We start from the raw sequence: 18,027 nt of genomic DNA, 5'->3' as shown, positions 1-18,027 counted from the left end.
AAGTTTTATTGCTGATTCATTTCTGACTGATCAGTCAAGAACAAAAAATTCTGAAATGTCATATATATTTATATATATCCCCTACAGCTAGCGTGTCATCCTTACGCATCTTCTCTCAACATTTCCTTCCTTTGAGGCAAGTTTCTATGTGGAATGCTCAGCTTGGTCAGACGGGGATGCAGCGACATGCTGGACTGTACTTACAGCAGCGGGCAGTCATCATTTACTACTTTTCTCTCGTTGCATTTTCAGTAACGCTAAACCCACCAGCAACGACTGCAGGTCACGATTGTAATAGACGTTAAAAGGGTGGAGACACAACTCTTGAGCACAAACTAACACACACACACGCACACACACACAAGTTGTCATAGGATTGTTAAAAGTTGCAGAGAAAAACTGCATGAGTGTTATGAACCGGTATTTTGTGTCTGTGTGTGTGTGTGTGTGTGTGTGTGTGTGTGTGTGTGTGTGTGTGTGTGTGTGTGTGTGTGTGTGTGTCATGCCCTGCACTGTGTTGTTAGACCTGTGATATGATCTGCATGTTGAAACTGGGGGAGCGGGACTGCTTGGTGAGAGGAGCTCCAGGAGACAGGAGGTCCTGGGCGTCCTCTGGCCTGATTAGGTGCTCCTCCTGCAGGCTAATGGTGGAGTAGCGGTGGGAGCCGCCTGCTGGAGGCATTCCTTCCTTTTCAGAGCCCCCCGCCACCACCTCCTCTCGCTCGCCATTATCTCCATTCAGGTTGAAATTCATGCAGTCAAAGGACTTGCTGGAGGAGGTGCTGCCAGTCCGCACCAACGTGGGCCCCACAGGGAAGCTCAGGCGCTTCTTTATGGGGCTCAGGTGGATGGCATCCAAGTTGATGCTGGCTGGAGGCGACTGCTGCCTCTGGTGGTGCCTCCTCACAGCAGCCTGGTGATCCGCTGCCAAATCTGCCTGTTTTTCCGCCTCCCTCTCCTTCTCTAGCTCCTTCTCTCGCTCCCTCTCCCGATCTCTCTCCCGATCCTTCTCCCGAGACAGCCGGGCTGTGATGGCTTTCTTGATGCTGCTGCTGCTGCTGCTGTTCAGGCTGCCGCCCCTCGGCCCCATGCTGCCGCCCGCCTTGGTGCCGCTGGGCTGGCTGCTGTTGGACGCCCCGGAGGAGAAACCCTCGTCTGGGTCGTTGATGTTGAAAGAATCTTCCCCGGCGCTCATCCCATCAGCATCTGAACAGACAGAATGAAAACATGATAGACAATAAGAAAGATGAGCAAGGCAGACGACTGACGTTATGTTGACACATTTTAAAATCGGACCATAAACAAGACATGTGACCTTAATACTCTAAGAAAATCTTGACACAGCACACCAAAATGAGAATCTAGACAATTTTATCTTAATCCAGAGAAAGGCTTCTTGTTCATTATGATGTGAGCAGGCCTGCAACAAACTCTGATTAATCTGAGCAATAGGATTAAAATGCTTAGTGTATATAAATAATGTATTATACATTAGCAGACTGAATGACTAGCCTTCTAGCAAGCTACCACTAACACACAGTAATTAACAGACCTGGCTACTTCATTAGCTCCAACATTATGCACCAAACAGAAGGAGAAGTCAATTCAGGACACGATGGCCTTGAGCTTTGATCATCCGATGTAATTCAGATCGACTAAAAATCGGACTAGTTGTTTGTTTAGGAAAAGTGAGAGTTCAATAACCTGCCGGATAAGAGAGCAGAGCGTGTCTAGCAAAAGGTGTCGTACTCAAAATATATTGGATGAGAATATTTACTGATAATTTGACAGAACAAGCACAACATTGACATCCAAACAATTGTACATTTAACAATCCATCTATGACATCATTGTTGGAAGGCTGAAAGGGAAAAAGATGATAAATTGAGTTAGAAAAAAGCATGTTATTGACATACAGTATGCAGGCTAAAGCCTGTTAGTCAGAGGAGACAGAGGATCAACCGTCTGTCTCCGTCATGCACCGTTGGGACAAGCAAAATTGGACGACAGGGAACCGCAGGCATCACCAGAAAAGAAATGGAGAAACCGAGAAGAAAAGGTCTGGACTGACATGCACATAACATGAGGAGAAGACCCATGCTCTCCCGCCCCATCCCTCGTTCATCCTGCAGCGACGGCCCAGCGATCAGATGGTCAGCCGGCCGAGTCGAGCCTGCCAATCTGCGGAGAGCACTGAGGCGAGTCCGCACACCTCATCAGATCAATAGCACTCCAGGAAGAGCTGACAGCCCACAAGACTAAATGGGCCAGTCTGCAAGCCATTATGAGTTAACCCAATGCCAGATGAAGAGCTCAAAGTTCCTCAAAGCCTCGCAATTAAAGAATTGTTTCTGATGTTTTAGCCTTGTAACTACAGTTTGCTTATTTGTGCAACTCATTTACTAAATATGCTTGCTATTGGTTTCTGGTCATGGCTCCAAAATTAGTTCATATAAAATCAGTCTGCAGAGCCTGACATGTGCTTGAGAGAGATATTGTCTGAAGCACATAACGAAGCAGCATGTCCAAAACTCAAAACGTGCTGCTTTGTTCAAGTCTTCAAGTTAAAAAGCCTTGGCTACATTATCAACACTGCGTTGGTCTGCCATATCGGGCATTAAAAACATGTTAGGCAGCCAAATTAACAAAATTAAAAGATCCATACATCCTTAAACACACCAATAGTGAGAGTTTTTATAAAATTGCCATTTTCTCAGTAGCAGAACAAAAAGTGATGAAATATTCACTATTAGAGCAGCTAGTGTAAGTCTGAACATGTTTAGCTAGCTTGAGTCTGCACATTATTTTTCATTTTCATGTAAAATGAATGTAAACCAATGGCTTCCAAGAAGGAATTTAATTTCCCCAAGAAGGATGTACTTCTAATCATCAATGTATCGTATACAAAGAAAAAAATGGTTGACGTTGTGAAGTAAATGCAAATTGTAGTAAACAGGATTAAAGAGGCAAAGTCATCAGTTTGGTAATGTTCAATGCCACTGCAACGCAGCCCCAAGCTAAAGGACATGTGATAAGGAAGGTATTTCTTTCTGCAACAGAATATCCAGTAGTTGTACACAGACAGCGAGTGATCAATAATCACAGTTCTATCTTAACTGGGTAGCAGATTTCTATGTAATGAAACAACTTTAAGGATTATTTCACCAGCCACACTCAGTTTCATGAAGATGGGGTGGCACTCAGTCAGACATTGACCGTAAAGCCAGGAAATGAGCTGCTCCTCGGTCATGTCAAAAGGATCTCAATGGTGTTTCAAAATGAACATGTAGCAACCACACATGGATATCTACACATTAAACGAGACATAATGGGTCGTATGACTTTGCAGTTCAAAGTATTGGATTTGTAAACCGTGACGAAGTTCAGTCCGCTCACTTGACCTTGTCCTACGGCAGGTTTGTGGTCCAGGATTCCGTGTTTTACTTGACTTTTCTTTAAAGCTTGCTGTAGCGTGCACATGCATGATGAGAGGCTCGTTCCCACTCACTGAGCGGAGGAAAAGAAACGCGGCAGAACACACATTTTGCATACAATAAAGCTGCCGGACTGAAACGCAAAATGGAAGGCACTCTGCTGGCCTGCGTGACCCAAAACTTGTGGCGCTGTCAAACACCTCGAGGAGTACAACAGAAACAAGATGGCGGGTGCTTCTGAGCCAATTTTGTAAAACGGATGTATTTTATAAAAAAAAGAAAAGAATCTATAAAACCAATTATCAGACATGGAGAGTTGAAAAAGCCTGGAGTAAAAGGTCAAGCTGCAGGCTGGGCACTTAACATGCTCAGTGAGTGACAAGGGCAGCAGTCTAAAATACATTGGAGGCATGATGAGGAAAGAGAGAGGATATATGACATGATGACAGGCCCATGCAAAATGGCCACGAGCCGCACTTCCTTCAAACCCAGAATAGGCGACTCTTCCTTTGTTGAGACGAAGAATAGTAGTGGTCTAAAGTATGAGGGTTGTTGTCTGAGGGTCTTATAGACTGGATGAGTTAGTATACTCTGGGGAAGTGAAGAGGCAGCCAAATTAGGAACGGCACAGTTAATGCCCTCAAGTTGAGGAGGGGTAGGAGGAGAGGGAGGAGGAGGATGGTGGGGAGGATACAGGTCGGAGGGGCGCCTCCTCCCGAGACCCTCTCTGCTCTGAGTGTCCGCCCCTGTCCCCTACCCTCAAATGTGATCGGGGGAATGACGCTGCTGCTGCTGTGGTGGCTGTGAGGCCGCCCTTCTCTCTCCTCTTTGGCTCTGGGGTCCCAAGGAGGGTGGTGATGGTGGTGGTGCCGGGCGAGGCTAGGAGGATTGACGATGAAGCTCAATTCTGGTGCGGTTGAGTAGTCAAAACAATCTGGGAGTCAACAACACAGATGGGGAAACGTGTGTCTTTAGTGGCAGCAAGCCTCAACCGATTTGGGCCTCAGCATGGGCACAGCAGGCCTAACAGTCGTTTGTAAATTCACTTGTAGAACACAATGATATTTGTGAAATGAACTGCCCCATTTATCGCTTGTCTGCCGGGGAAAATGGAGTCAGTAGAATCTACAGGCACCATTTTCGTCTTGGGTTTCTCATAAACTACAAGCCATGAAGTTTACCGGTGGTACAAAGGTCAGCACACACCTGAGAGGCAAGACGAGCAAATAAAGAGCAATAAGGAGCAGCGAGTGGCTGAAGCACTACAACACAGAGACTACATGACTACAAGTACACACAATAACTGACATGAAACACCACTTGGACGATGCTAATGGTGTGACTGGTTTACACAGAAGCAGGGTTCCTTCTCACTGCTGTGGGCAAACAGCAGATACCAAATAGTTCCATCGTGGCATTTCACTGATCGGAAAAAAAAAGTTTGTAAGTTTACAGCTTAAATCATAACTGAATACTGGTGCTTTTTCTTGCATACAACTTAAAAGAGTATTGTAATGGATCTACTGTGCCGTCACATTTACTGTGATCTCTCCTGCACTGAGGCCTGGTTCACTTCGCTGTGTGCTGCGGTCATGATGGCAGGTCTTCCCGTTTCTAGGGCTGCTGCAGTCTTACCCTCTCTCTTCCAGCGGTGGCGTCGTATGGAGGCAGTAGTGATGGCTGAGATAGAGATGCGGCTGATGGTGGGTGTCACCTCCACCTGGAGCACTTTGCGCCCCCGCGGCTCATCGGGAGCGCTCGCTGGCAGCGAGTTCTTCATGGCATTCGCCAGCTGGAGATGACACATGCAGATCGATAAGCAGTTACACAATTAAAGCAGGATTGTTTTTACAACATTTGAAGTCTGATTTTAAGAAGGCCTGCGCTGATTTGTGTAAAACATGGCAGAAGCATTGTTTTACGACAGTGTTTTGTATTTGATTCAAGCTCACGAAACAGTTGAAGACTATGCAATTGACTTCTTACCAATATCGGCTGGGAGTAAAGCTCCAGCTGGGCTCTGTACAGAATGTCCTCCAGAGCTTCTCGTCCCATCTCCCACTCTCCATTGTATCTACACGTCACAGAACACAAACACATGCACGGCTACATTTAACAACATCATGTTGTGAGCTTATTTAAGTAAACACGAGTGTCTGACAAGATGCCTTGATGTCTGAGTCACATCCCTGTGGACTATTATTAGTAATTTAGTAATGTCTGCAGCTTCAGGAAGGGAGGAAAGGAGAAGCGGTCCAGTCCGAGTGAATATACCTCACTGTTAACAGGGACCACATTAATTCCTTGGAAATTCTGTGAAAATCACAAAAAGGCATTCACAAAAATAATGAAACTGTTAAAACTGCTAATTTGTGTGGTCCATGAGTTCAAAATATATGCAAATAGTGTGAATAAAGAATGAACATAAGGGCATGTAGAGGTAAATCTTTGTCTTCATCAACTGGCACTCTGCTATAGATGAGGGACGTCTTTAGCTTTGCATAAGGTGCCACAACCTCGGAATCAATCAAGAGTGATTAAAGGAACAGCAACCAGAAATAAAGACAATACCAATTTAAAAATATAATTTAAAAAAGAACCGTACGGCTGAACTGTCTTTGATCTGGACAAATGCATGAGTTCCCCTTTAGACTCAAGATGAAACGGATGGAATGAATGGGCAAGTAAAAACAGACTCTGATGTTGTGAGGGCTGGAAAATTGGTCCAGAATACATTTTAAACCTGATAATCACAATAAAAGTTGGCGTGTCCATTTGTTCTGATATCCCTGGGTGTCTCTCTCTCTCCCCTCTCACCCCCCCTCCTCCTCCTCCCTCTCTCCACGTGGTATTACTGTGCAGTAGCATTAGCAGACATATTAACCTAAATCCTTTCGTATCCATGACGAGAGCCAAGGTCCCTTTGCGGTGCTGTGAATGCGTGTTTATCTCCTGCTCCAGCTAAGGGTGAATGTGAGAGCTCAGGCTGGCAATAAGGTGACCCATGGTCAGGATTACTAAAAAGGCTATTATTTTCTCTCACACACACACACACACACACACACACACACACACACACACACACACACACACACACACACACACACACCCTTGCTCCAACATCCTCAACTGTGGTGATTCCAGTCATGAACATATCAGGGGATCCATCTACGAGGACGAGCTATCATCGAAGAGCCATAATCAGCTTTGCAACGACTGTCCTCATAGTGGATGAAACACAATGCACTGCTGATGTAATCAGTCTGTACAGTAGGGAGTGTCTATCCTTGGTAGAGTGTGAGCATATGTTGTTCGGAGATTTTCTGCAGTAGACGGCAGCAAACTAGAATAGAGACTTGGCTCATTAGTGATGTCCCGCAGAGGCACAATAACAAAAATAAGAAACATTGTGTTATGTAGCTCAAAAAGGAACTCATTAGGGTTGTCCGCTACAAAAAATGCTTAGCACACAAATTGATTTGTTGATTTAGTCGACAGATCTGTAAAACTGAGTTTCTCCATAAACAATCGAACAAAAGCACCAACTTAAATCTTTCGTTTACCAGAGATGTGCTCATAAGTTTCTTGGAAATAAATCAGTCAGCATGAAAAAAGCATACAAAATGACTAATTGACTAAAGTCTTAGTCAACTAAGACCAAAACGACCCTAGCAGCCTTAGATCTCATCATGTACATGAAGAGATCTTTGAAGGTAAGATTATGTTCCTCCTAATTATGTGCTATTCAATGACCTTCCAATAAAGAGTGGCATTGTGTAAGAACATGGATGAAAAGCTATAATTGATATTGTTTAAATAACAATATATCAAATGACAATGAAAAAGAATGTGACAATTTGAAAGGGGTCGCTTGAAGCGATGAACCTGCAGAGAATTATTACTTGAATCTGCAGTTCGGCTTAACAGAGATTTATAGCATCTTACAGCTCATTGTTAAGCGGTCTGGCTGCAACTTCTTTCAATGTCACCGCTCCCATAACATTAAATTTAAACCTGATTAAATAAACCAAATTCTGATTTTGGGTGCAGCAGGCAGCGTTTTATTTAATAGAAAAAGCTCTAAAAAGAACAATAGAACCCCACTGTAGACGACATACTTGGCACCAAACAGCAGGCAGACAGTTAGTGGATCGCTAGTGAACATAGTGGAACATTTAGCAGCTAAAAGAGGCAGATATCTCCCTCAAGAGTTAGTAAAGCAGAGCTAACAGAGATGGAAAATTCTACTTGTATCCATCATGTGGTCCTAAACACAACTCTAAATCAATTATAATGTTGCTCCGTAAGTGCTGGATGTGTAAATGAGCAAATGTTGGTTAACAAGTTGGACTCAACTATCAGGAAATGCAGCTTTACAAATACATACATGGCGTGATAAACGGCAGTCAGCATCTGCACCATGAACTCGGGGTCCAGCAGCACGCGGTTGCACGGTTCCCTCCAGAGCTTCTGCTGCTGTCGGGGGAAGCCACATACACACAGCCTGAAAGGGAGAACACACATACACGTAAGCAAGGGGAGGGATACAGCAAAGAGAGGCAGCACAGATCAGATGAGCCTTGATGAGAAAAAAACTAAAAAAGAGATCATCAGTCACTTCCAGAATAAACTACAAAAAGAGCAAACGCATCAAACAGTGAGCAAGAGGAGACACATTTACACTTGTAGAGGTCAGGTTAGATGACGGAGTGTTTGGGGTCTACACATTGAGGCTAAACTCAAACACTGAGCATTGTGCGCCGTGCCCCGAGAGCTTCACAGTCACAGTTTGCCGTCTGTCTAGACCGAGCTTGCTTCAGGCATTGTCTGACTGCTCCGGCACAGTCGGGAAGTCTTTATATCCTGAACAGTCTGCGTGCTTCGGTGGAACAATCACCGGGCGGCGGCTCCACTACAGAGCCTCATATTGTAAATTCCGCATTGATCCTTTCTCTTAACTCCCGGGAATCTCAATGTTTCCCAGACGGACAGACTCAGACAGGTATCCAGCAGTGATGCTTTCATCTGGCCTTTCAACTGAGCCCTAATGAAATCCTACTTATCAAATGGCCCTGCAACCAGGACAGTGTATGGCTACAGGGTAGGGGAGGTGACTTATCGCTCAGTTCAGTAGAGCAAATAATGGAGGAGGAAGAGGAGATGGTGGTCACTAATTAGGTGCAGAAAGGACAACACTGTTGGTGATGTGTTTTTTTTTTTAAAGACGCATGGTTTTCCTCACCGTGAGCTCATTCTGCAGACCGACTGATAGGAAGATAGGGGCATGTACACCACAGCAGAGTTGTAGGAGAGCAGGAGGAAACACAGCACTTCAAACCTGCAAACAGAAAAAAAGTATGAATCAAACACTGTAATCGACCTTTATTATGGTTCAAACTAACTAATTTAAAGGGAAAGCATCATCATGTGAAACTTCAGCTTCAGTTTTAACCTGATTTCAGCTAAACCCCAGTCCATCCAACAAGTTTTGTGACACCTTTGCTGTAGACAATTATGTTGAGCTGCTGAAGCAATTTATGAACTATGAACTGTAAAATAGTCTGTTAAGCAAACGCCTTCCCTCAGCAGTTTTGTCCATTGTGAACTACTGTACTGAATGTAGATGCACACATATCCCACTATACTGCAGTAATCACCCCAAGACTCTCAACACACACCATGTCAGTGGTGTAGAGTCAGGCCAAACGCAGGGTGAGTGATAATATAGTTAATTGATGCAATATTTGTCCAGAAGGCAGTCATTGATACTGGAATTGACATCCAAATTATGTCTGACATATTGCAATGAATAGGTATGATTCGACTGTTAATTATAAGTGTGCCCTTTTTAAACCCAGAATAGGCCATTTCTATACAAATGTGATGGGGTTAGGGTAAATGTAAAGCAACAATTAAATATTACATTTGAGTTGAAGTGATTTGTGATCATCTCTTTTGACAGACTCAATATACTTGAGAGCAGTGCATTGTTTAGAGATGTGTGTATGGCATCATATTTCTGGTGAAAAAATAAATGGTGGTATTGAGATGAAACTATCTACTTGAAATGATACATTTTCAGATCAGTACAAATATCAGCATTGTGCATTCCTATTTGGTGCATGTGCGTTTTAGTGTGTGTGTGTGTGTGTGTGTGTGTGTGTGTGTGTGTGTGTGTGTGTGTGTGTGTGTGTGTGTGTGTGTGTGTGTGTGTGTGTGTGTGTGTGTGTGTGTGTGTGTGTGTGTGTGTGTGTGTGTGTGTGTGTGTGTGTGTGTGTGTGTGTGTGTGTGTGTGTGTGTGTGTGTGGATGGTGGACAACCAGGAGGAGGACTTCGAGTGTAAGGGCCATAATTGACTGTGCGCTGGGGGAGGTAAATGTCCTGGTTATATATCATCCGTCGGAGTGAGCCGGCACCTCTTGGGAGCTTCGGGCTTTCTTCTCATAAACACTACCTCCGGCTCAGGCACACAAATGGGTTTCCAGATAAGCTATGAGGCTTGGCCCTGCTGAAATCCATTCACTATATTTATGACGCTCGATGTTCATCATGGCCAAGCACCACATTGCTATCCGTGCTGCTCTTATACTGTACATCCGAAGTGTCAGAGCTGCCGATGTGTGCGTCTCTGCGCATGTGTCCCTGCAAACAGCAGACCCATCTCAGGCAGGGCTTCAGTATGCTTCATTACTATGCTGAGATTATCATTCATCCACAGAAGCAGAGGAAATGGGAGAGCCAAAAAAGCTTTCAGGCCTGCCGAGTCTGGCTGAATGAGCGTCGAGGGTGAAGCTCTGATCATCTCAAAAGGTATCATTCACATTATGGGAAAGGAAAAGGAAAGGATGAGATGTGAGGTGAAAGCAACAATAAAATAAGTAAGAGAATGATGACAGTCTGGTAGTGCCACCTGTGTTAACGGAGGCTGACAGGCCTTGAGCGCTGCCATTTCCCTGTATCCAAAGGTGTCACCCTCCGGTAAGTTATTCAGTACGATAGACTGAACACAACTTCTCTAAGCTGCAGAAATGTAATCTCTTTTGTGACGTCTCTGCGTCTCCGATTATTGCCTCTCTGTGAACAGCTGGTGGAGTCAGAGTGGTACCTGTTCTGAGCTGTGAAGGTCTCTCTCTGTGGGTGTAGGCCGCTGTACACCACTCTGATCAAGTCATGTTGACAGAGGGCCCCCTCTGTCAATGCCATGGACCCCAGGCTAGAAGGCTACACACAAAAGAAAACAAAGTTAATTCAACACTTTGGCGGCTTACTCCATGCTAGTAAACTGGCAGTGATGATGTTGCAAACAAGCCGCTGTACCCTTCACGTTGTCGAGTGACAAACTGGGCATTTCCTGTGCTGTGATAAATGGTCAGACTTTATTACAGTGGCACGATATTACTACTGGACCTCTGCCAAACTCTCACCTCTGACTGAATTTGCTGGCAGCACTCCTTTCATTTTCCAAATTTGGGATTCGTTTCCAATTTTATTTGATAGATTGCCGACTGTACAACGACTCCATTAAAAGTTTCTAAAAAGTCCTTCACGCAACAGAATTTCTGCACTAGTTCCCTTCAACTAATAAATCCATGTTTCTATTTCTGCACACCTATACTGACGGGTCAGGGTTTCCTCCAGTGTTTTATACTCAAAATTAAACATGAACCTCTTCACACATCAAATGAGATACCTTTATTCATACCTTTAGTCAGGCACCTAAGCAGCACTGAGCTGATCATGAGATGATAATCGTCAGCAACCTGATGACTTACCACTTCTGCCAAACAATTTCCTGGCGTTTTTAATTTTAAAACCTGTAATCTTCTGATTCTCTGGCTCTTTTTTTATAAAATTCTGATTTTATTACATAATTAAAAGGCAACAGGTATGTAGAGCATACTACACTTTTTGTCCGACATTGAGTCAATTTAGAGCAATCAGACACATTCCTAGCAAACCTTGTTGATATGGTAAATTCATCTTAAATCATCTCTTTCGGTCATAAAATAGAAAGAGGAAGTGGTGAAAAAAGAAACCAATGACTGATTTATGTTTAGCGGAGAAAATATCACGAGGCCACTATATCCTGATGGTGCGCAGAGCAAAAGTAACTCTTAAATTGAATTGATATTCTGTGTCTCTTGGGCGGTTCTGAGAAGAGAAGGAGGGGAGGATGGATGAACACACAAAGAGAGGCTAGAGTGTATGCTAATGCTGGAGGCCCGGGGATGAGGCCCCGTGATGTGTGGAGCCGTACTACAGCCTGTGATGCAAGCATCATAGGCTGTTGTGATTCACGACACAACCCCCCCCTCTCTATGATTTTTCCATTCTCACAGCGTGGAGGAAAGAGCCTCTGAAGCTTGTAATTACAGCAATAAATTGCCCTCAGCACATGCTGTAGTCTCATCAACACTCACTAACACACACACACACACACACACTAAGGGCCGTCAAACTGTATGAAAATATACTGCACACAGTATAAGCCTGTTCTGTCAAATATCTCCTTAGGTTCAGGCAACAAACCCAGTGTGTCAGGTATTGGAAAAGATCGTGGTTCCGCTCCCTTTGGGTCGCAGGAAAATAAAACTGGCCAACAAGACACACTGCTTCTTTCTGCCCTCAGTAAATAGTCCTAGTTCAGCATGTCCTGTTAAAACACCTCATGGACTCCAGTTCAACACAATAGTCAATACTGTTCCCTGTTTTAGCAGTCAGGTCAGAAGTTGGGGAGTTTGCACAAACCCACCACGACAGAGAGTAACTAAAACTGAATAAATGAGGGCTGAAAACTAAAGTTAAAAGTCCCCTCATTTCAAACGAAAGAGAAAAGTTTCAGTATAAGTTCAAACTGTAAAGGATTTATTCCTGGCCTGCCCAAACTTTAAGCTGAATGTTTTCAAAGTTAGACACAGAAACTAGGAAAAGAAACTCTGGCAGAGAGGAACTTCAAAACAAAACGGAAACACTCGCAGGCAGGGTGAAAAGCCGGCCGTCATAGAGAAGGACACACAAAGTGACAGAAGTAACTGTGTGGAAACCCCCTCCCCCCCAGTTCCGGTGTCAGAAACACACTGACACCTTGAAACGCACAGATGGATATGCCCTGGAGGTGAGCTTAATGCAAATTGACCTCCTGTAGCGTTGGGACACTGAGGAGGTGTCATCGTCCAAAAAGCCAGTTATATAAAGTCTCTAAAGGCAAAAACAGAGAGGAAGAGACAGAAGCAGCCGAAGCGCCCTCCACCACAACGTACACTGAGAAGAGAGGTAGATGGTACAGAAAAGAGCCCTACCTCGTGATATACCGATGGTTTGGACAGAGATGGGATTGTGAAGGAGAGGAGCTTGCTGTTGCCATCTTTGTCCACGATCTCCTGCAAAACCAAAGAGAGGGGGGGAAAGAGACAGAAAAGCAGTGTCATTTATAATAAAAGTTAATTTATACCTCCATAACCTTAACCCAGATAAGTCACAGGGAACGCATTTAGCAGCATACAGCCGACTGACAGATTAAATGTCCCTGCCACACTTCTCAACTCCAATTTCACACTGTGGTGCACAAAAATGACGACCATTTCTAGTAGTGACACCTGATTATCTCCACCAGTCACAACCTTGGTCAAAACAATGATGATTACAACCAGAGAGACGTTGAGTTGAGCATTCTTCATTTGGCAGAAAGCGGTTGATATTCCTACTCTGCTCTGTAAACCAATTATCTGCAGCTGAGGAGGATTCAAGTGGTGTGGAGTTAGCCAGCACAATAGGCATTGTTAACTAAATAAGAGGCATAGTGGTATTCAATGTTTTCTTTGAGTGTACAACTTTCCTCCGTTTTATCTGTATAATTTATGGGAGGTGTGCATGCTGGGGGAATTATATTCTACATCATATAGAAAATATCCTTAAATATGGATACATGTGCTTTTACTGCCATTCTTTTTCCACATGTGCTGATCAAAGTGGTCAGCTTTTTATATCCTGGCTGAGTGTAAGTAATGTTGAACAACAAACACAACATATCAATCCACCAGTCCAAGCATCCATAATCTAGGTTTTGGAATGTGGCACCAAAAGGGGCTTTATCCTTTCATCTCCCATTCTCCCCGGGTGTACAATCGGTTCAGGCCTTGTCCTCTCCTTCACTGCCTCACAGTATATCTCTGAATATCTGATGGCACTGCTGAGAGCAAAGCTGTTTATCAGAGCTCAGTCATCAATGAGAGAGGTCTATGAGCATGTACAGTGTGTGCGTGTGTTATAGGCAGAGGAATAAATTATGCATGGTTATACCTTTAGCAGTGCTGGCTGACATGGAGCCATTTCTATTGATATCTCAAGCTCTTAGGCTATTTCCCCAAGGGTGTTTCCTGGTGATGCAATCTATCCTGGGTCTATCCATTAACCAGGGCTTTCCCTGTAGATCGTCTTTAATGTCAACAGATGTACAGCCTCACCATTGTTCTACCTGTATTTGGTCTCAACGATAACCAGGGATTTGCATATGCAAGTTTTGGTGCAGGCAGTCACCTAGCCATCATCACGGTTGTAGAAACAAATGTCATCAGATGTGTTTCAAAGAAAAGCACAGCCTTTACTCTACAGATATCATAACTACCTATATTCATTAATATTGATCAGTAAGAAAATATGTACACTATTAGGCTGTCCTCACAGTATGATACTGAGGCTCTTAATGAATCATGTACAAGTGTAATGAGCTCTGGACAGAGTTGAGTCTGTCTTTGTTGACGGACAGTGATGTAGCGATACAACCACACCATCCTGGTTAGCCAATTATCGCATCATGTGTTTGAAGAGCAAAGTTCAACTGCAGGAATTTGGATACTGAGGCCATCCCTGCTGGTCATTGCCATAATGATGGTGATAACAATGGTGTCAGGGTCAGATACAGGGCAACATTCCTCAAGCTGCATGGACTTAAAGTTTCCCGAAAGGATACTTTACCTGGATGATGTTTGCAGTCACATCAGCACACACATTCCATGTAAAGGACAATTATCCACTAGGGCAGTTGGAACAATACTCATTTTGTTATTATTTACTGATCATTTGTTCTGTTGAATATTAGCTCCTTGTCTGTAGCCACCTTACAGTTGTTTTTTTACATTCCTCTTAGTAACCAAATACATACTTTGATTGGATATGCAAAATGGCTCACAAAAATGTACATCAAAGCCAGCATGTGAAAATTGATTGCCTCAAATGTACATATTGTACAAGGTCTTGCCTTTACCCCCTCAAGTCACACTACAGACACCCACCAGGTTATAGATGCCCAGGAGGAGGGCCTCAATGCACCCGTTGCTCTGGCGATCCCTGCTGGCTGTGACGCGCAGATATACCCACACCAGCTCGGGCAGGAACTGCAGCGTGAAGCGCCGCAGGCGTTCTTCAGAGCTCCGGTACAGCTCGAACAGTTGGTGGCAGACAGGCTCCAGCAGCTGGATAGAGAGAGGTGGGTAGAAGTAAATGCAAATAAGTAAAGGTCTGAGACCCAAGTGGAAATAAAATGTTCATCAATTTAACATGAACGTATGGTATGCCTATGGTGATAGCAAAAATTTAAATAACCTGCCCGGTCTACTGAATAACATAAAACACATTGAGACAGTGTCTTTGCTTCAAAACATGAATGAATGTTATCCTGACTATATACTTTCGGATAGATGAAGGGAAAGTTTTGCTGCACATCAATAGTGGAGCGGAGGGGATACATCACTACAATGGAAGTCTGGTCAGATAAACTCTCAGGGGAGTCGGTAGCTGAGCCAATGTGTTTATACTGTTCGGGGGTCAGTGAAGTGTGCGCCCGTGTGTTTTTGTGTTTGTGTACTGGACTGTGGCTGCCCCTGAAATAAGCGGCAACTCATTAATGAATTTGGCAAAGCATTTGGCCCTCCATGTCATCAGCAAAAAACTAATGGGATTATGCAGGCAGATTGACAACCCTAATGGAATTTAGATCCCTGGTTGCTTGACACCCAAATTCAACCATAGAAGAGTGAAAAGGGGGGATGAAGCGAATTGGAGGCACCAACTCTATCATTAGGGTGAAATTAAAGTCCCGTCTCAATGAGTGCCTCAGGCCTTTGCTCAAACATTGTCATTAGGTCCTGTGATTAGGTTTGTGTGTTGCAGCACACTTAATGTTAAACTCTGTTCGTGACCAAGTCTGTGTATATAATGCATCTGTGTTTCTATCTTTGATTATACATGCATCTTTTCAGTATGAGCAGCAGATGTTCCAGTCTGTCAGAGTGTGTGTGCCTAGAGAACACACTGTGCCATCTCACATGTAGAGCGGCTGGCATCAAGCACCCGTCCATCATACTTGTGCGCTCGTGTTTTAATGTGCATGTGTAGCTCGAAGACCCAGTTGTGTGTCAGGGTCTTGCTCACTGTCAACTAGGACAACTTTATATGAGTCACAAGCAACAGAGCTAAAAACAGCCATACTTGGGAGTCTCTCTGTGCCCTCTCACCTCATTGTTGGGGTCCTGGATGACTCTGTAGAGAGCTGGCACCAAGGACTTCTTTAGATGGAGGCTGCCGGCGTAGCTGGGGATGCGGGTTTCTGGTAAGGACTGGAGCGAGGAGAGAGAAAAATGTAGTAGAGTAGTTGTCTGACACATACCTTTTTTTCTCACCAGCAGCTGCCCAAAAATATCATAATTTGCATCTATTGGAAGTCTATTCTAAACCTCATGCTATATTAGTTATAATAATTCTCCCCACCTAGATCTATGACCCACACCCGAATGGCACACATTTCCACCTCGACGCCTTTTTCCCCACAGCAGAAAAATCAAAGGTGTTCCCAATAACATTGAAAATGGCTCGGACAGTGAGCTAGCAGGCCCAATACCGGGACCCTGAAACTGCTGAACTGAATTCGGTCATCATTAATTGTGTATTTCACATTTTTTCCTACAGTTCCATGTCAAAAAGTCTTGATGAAAAAAGCCTTTTCTCTTGGGTAGTGTTAATAAAAAATCCCTGACCGAGCAATTCAATGAGGCAGGCTAATTGAAGGTGGATACAACTCATGAAAAGGAATCACAAAATAACTTTCTTCAAGGGACTAAATGTCAGAGTGATGATATCTGACAGGCTCAGAATAGCCTGTGGTGAAATTCTTTAAATGGTCAAGACTGTTAGTCTGCAGATGACAGAAGGCAGAGAAATCTTCTCCTAACAGCCTAAGTATGGTCATTTTGAGGACAGAACACAATGTGCCTGGTCTGCACCAACTCACACAATGAGTCATACCAATCCATCTCCCTCACTATTCATCATACTCCCTCTTTTTCTCTCTTTCACAATTTAGTGCTTTCTCTGCTGCATTCCTTCATTTTAGCACGTCTTCTTTTTGTTTTCCTTAGATCTCATACAGATTATTAAAACAATGTTAATTACAGTGGCCCTGACCATGTTGTCATGTTTACCCGAGTTTTAGAAACGGTACATCTTCAAGCAGCCACATTTCCAATATTGTAAAGTAAAGTAACAGATTATAACAGTTTGCTGCTGTGCTCCATTCGTTTTATTGAATGTATGCAACACAAGGGAAACAATACCATTTTTTTTATATATATATATATATATATATAATAAAATTAAAATAAATGAATGTGTGTGTGTGTGTGCGCGCGCGTGTGAAAATTGTGTGTCAAAAATAGATCTGTGAGTAAAGACACCGTAGTAGTCACTGGTGTTAGGTCTGTGTCAGTCGGAGTGCTGCACTTCCTCATGTTTAAATAAACGCAAGTAAAAAATCCAAAGCAAAACAACCAAGAGCAGGAAAACTATTGTCATCAATTTAGAATGTTTGAGTTTCAGGTATGGGTTTGTGAAGTTGACCAATTCGCAATTTTTAGTCTTTTTCATCAGCTTTTCGCACCCGAGAGAACATTGTGAAGCTGTAATGGTGGCAACATCAAGGCTTGCACAGTTGTTGTAGTTTGGAAACTAAGGGATAATCTGATCTGAATGACTGCCTGTGTTTGTAACGCATACCTTTGACTTCTCATACAAGTTTCAATGAAAGCATGACGATACTGATCATGTAATGTAATCACATGAAGTGCATCTCTTCTGTGAGAGAGTTCAGCTCACACTGAGGAAAGTAGAGCTGACCCTGAGTCTTCACTGTCCTACATGCCAGTTCTCACTTGCATTTACTGAAATTAGTAACAATTTAGAAAGCACTGAAATGCTGAAGTGGTGATATGCACAAACGTCCACACTCAACACACTTTCATCACAGTTAAAAAAAATGAAAAAAGGATGACCTTAAGGAGAACATTTCATTGACATGAGCCATGATGGACAACAGAGGAGAGGAGGGCCTTTTACCTTGAATTCTGAGAGCCATTCTTCGACAGCACCGCGCTCTGAACTCAGCATCTTCCTCAGAGACCCCCCCCTTGGCTGCCTGGAGGAGATGGAAAACGACAGAAGACAGGAAGAGAGAGGGGAGATGGAGATAGAGAAGGAGAAGAACAACAGAGATTGTGAGATAGGAGGAGACATGGGCGGGTCAGAGTGGAAGAGAAGCCATGCA

At 43.7% G+C, this 18,027-nt stretch overlaps 1 protein-coding gene across 1 annotated transcript; it reads right to left on the bottom strand.

Moving 5' to 3' along the window:
* Positions 1-520: 520 nt before the first annotated feature.
* Positions 521-17,870, bottom strand: LOC306747944 (hyccin 2; the record flags this gene model as incomplete). The annotated part of the gene is made up of 11 exons (XM_079231051.1): positions 521-1,206; positions 4,192-4,368; positions 5,070-5,226; positions 5,421-5,508; positions 7,822-7,938; positions 8,677-8,772; positions 10,540-10,655; positions 12,734-12,814; positions 14,726-14,905; positions 15,947-16,048; positions 17,820-17,870. 11 exons carry the CDS (start codon positions 17,868-17,870, stop codon positions 521-523), a joined length of 1,851 nt encoding a protein of 616 aa, XP_079087177.1.
* Positions 17,871-18,027: the final 157 nt, after the last annotated feature.

Source organism: Taurulus bubalis (genome assembly GCF_910589615.1).
Source record: "Taurulus bubalis genome assembly, chromosome: 15".
NCBI classification, from domain to species: domain Eukaryota; kingdom Metazoa; phylum Chordata; class Actinopteri; order Perciformes; family Cottidae; genus Taurulus; species Taurulus bubalis.
The sequence above is the reverse complement of the archived record's forward strand: the minus strand, read 5'-3'. Positions and strand labels throughout refer to the sequence as shown.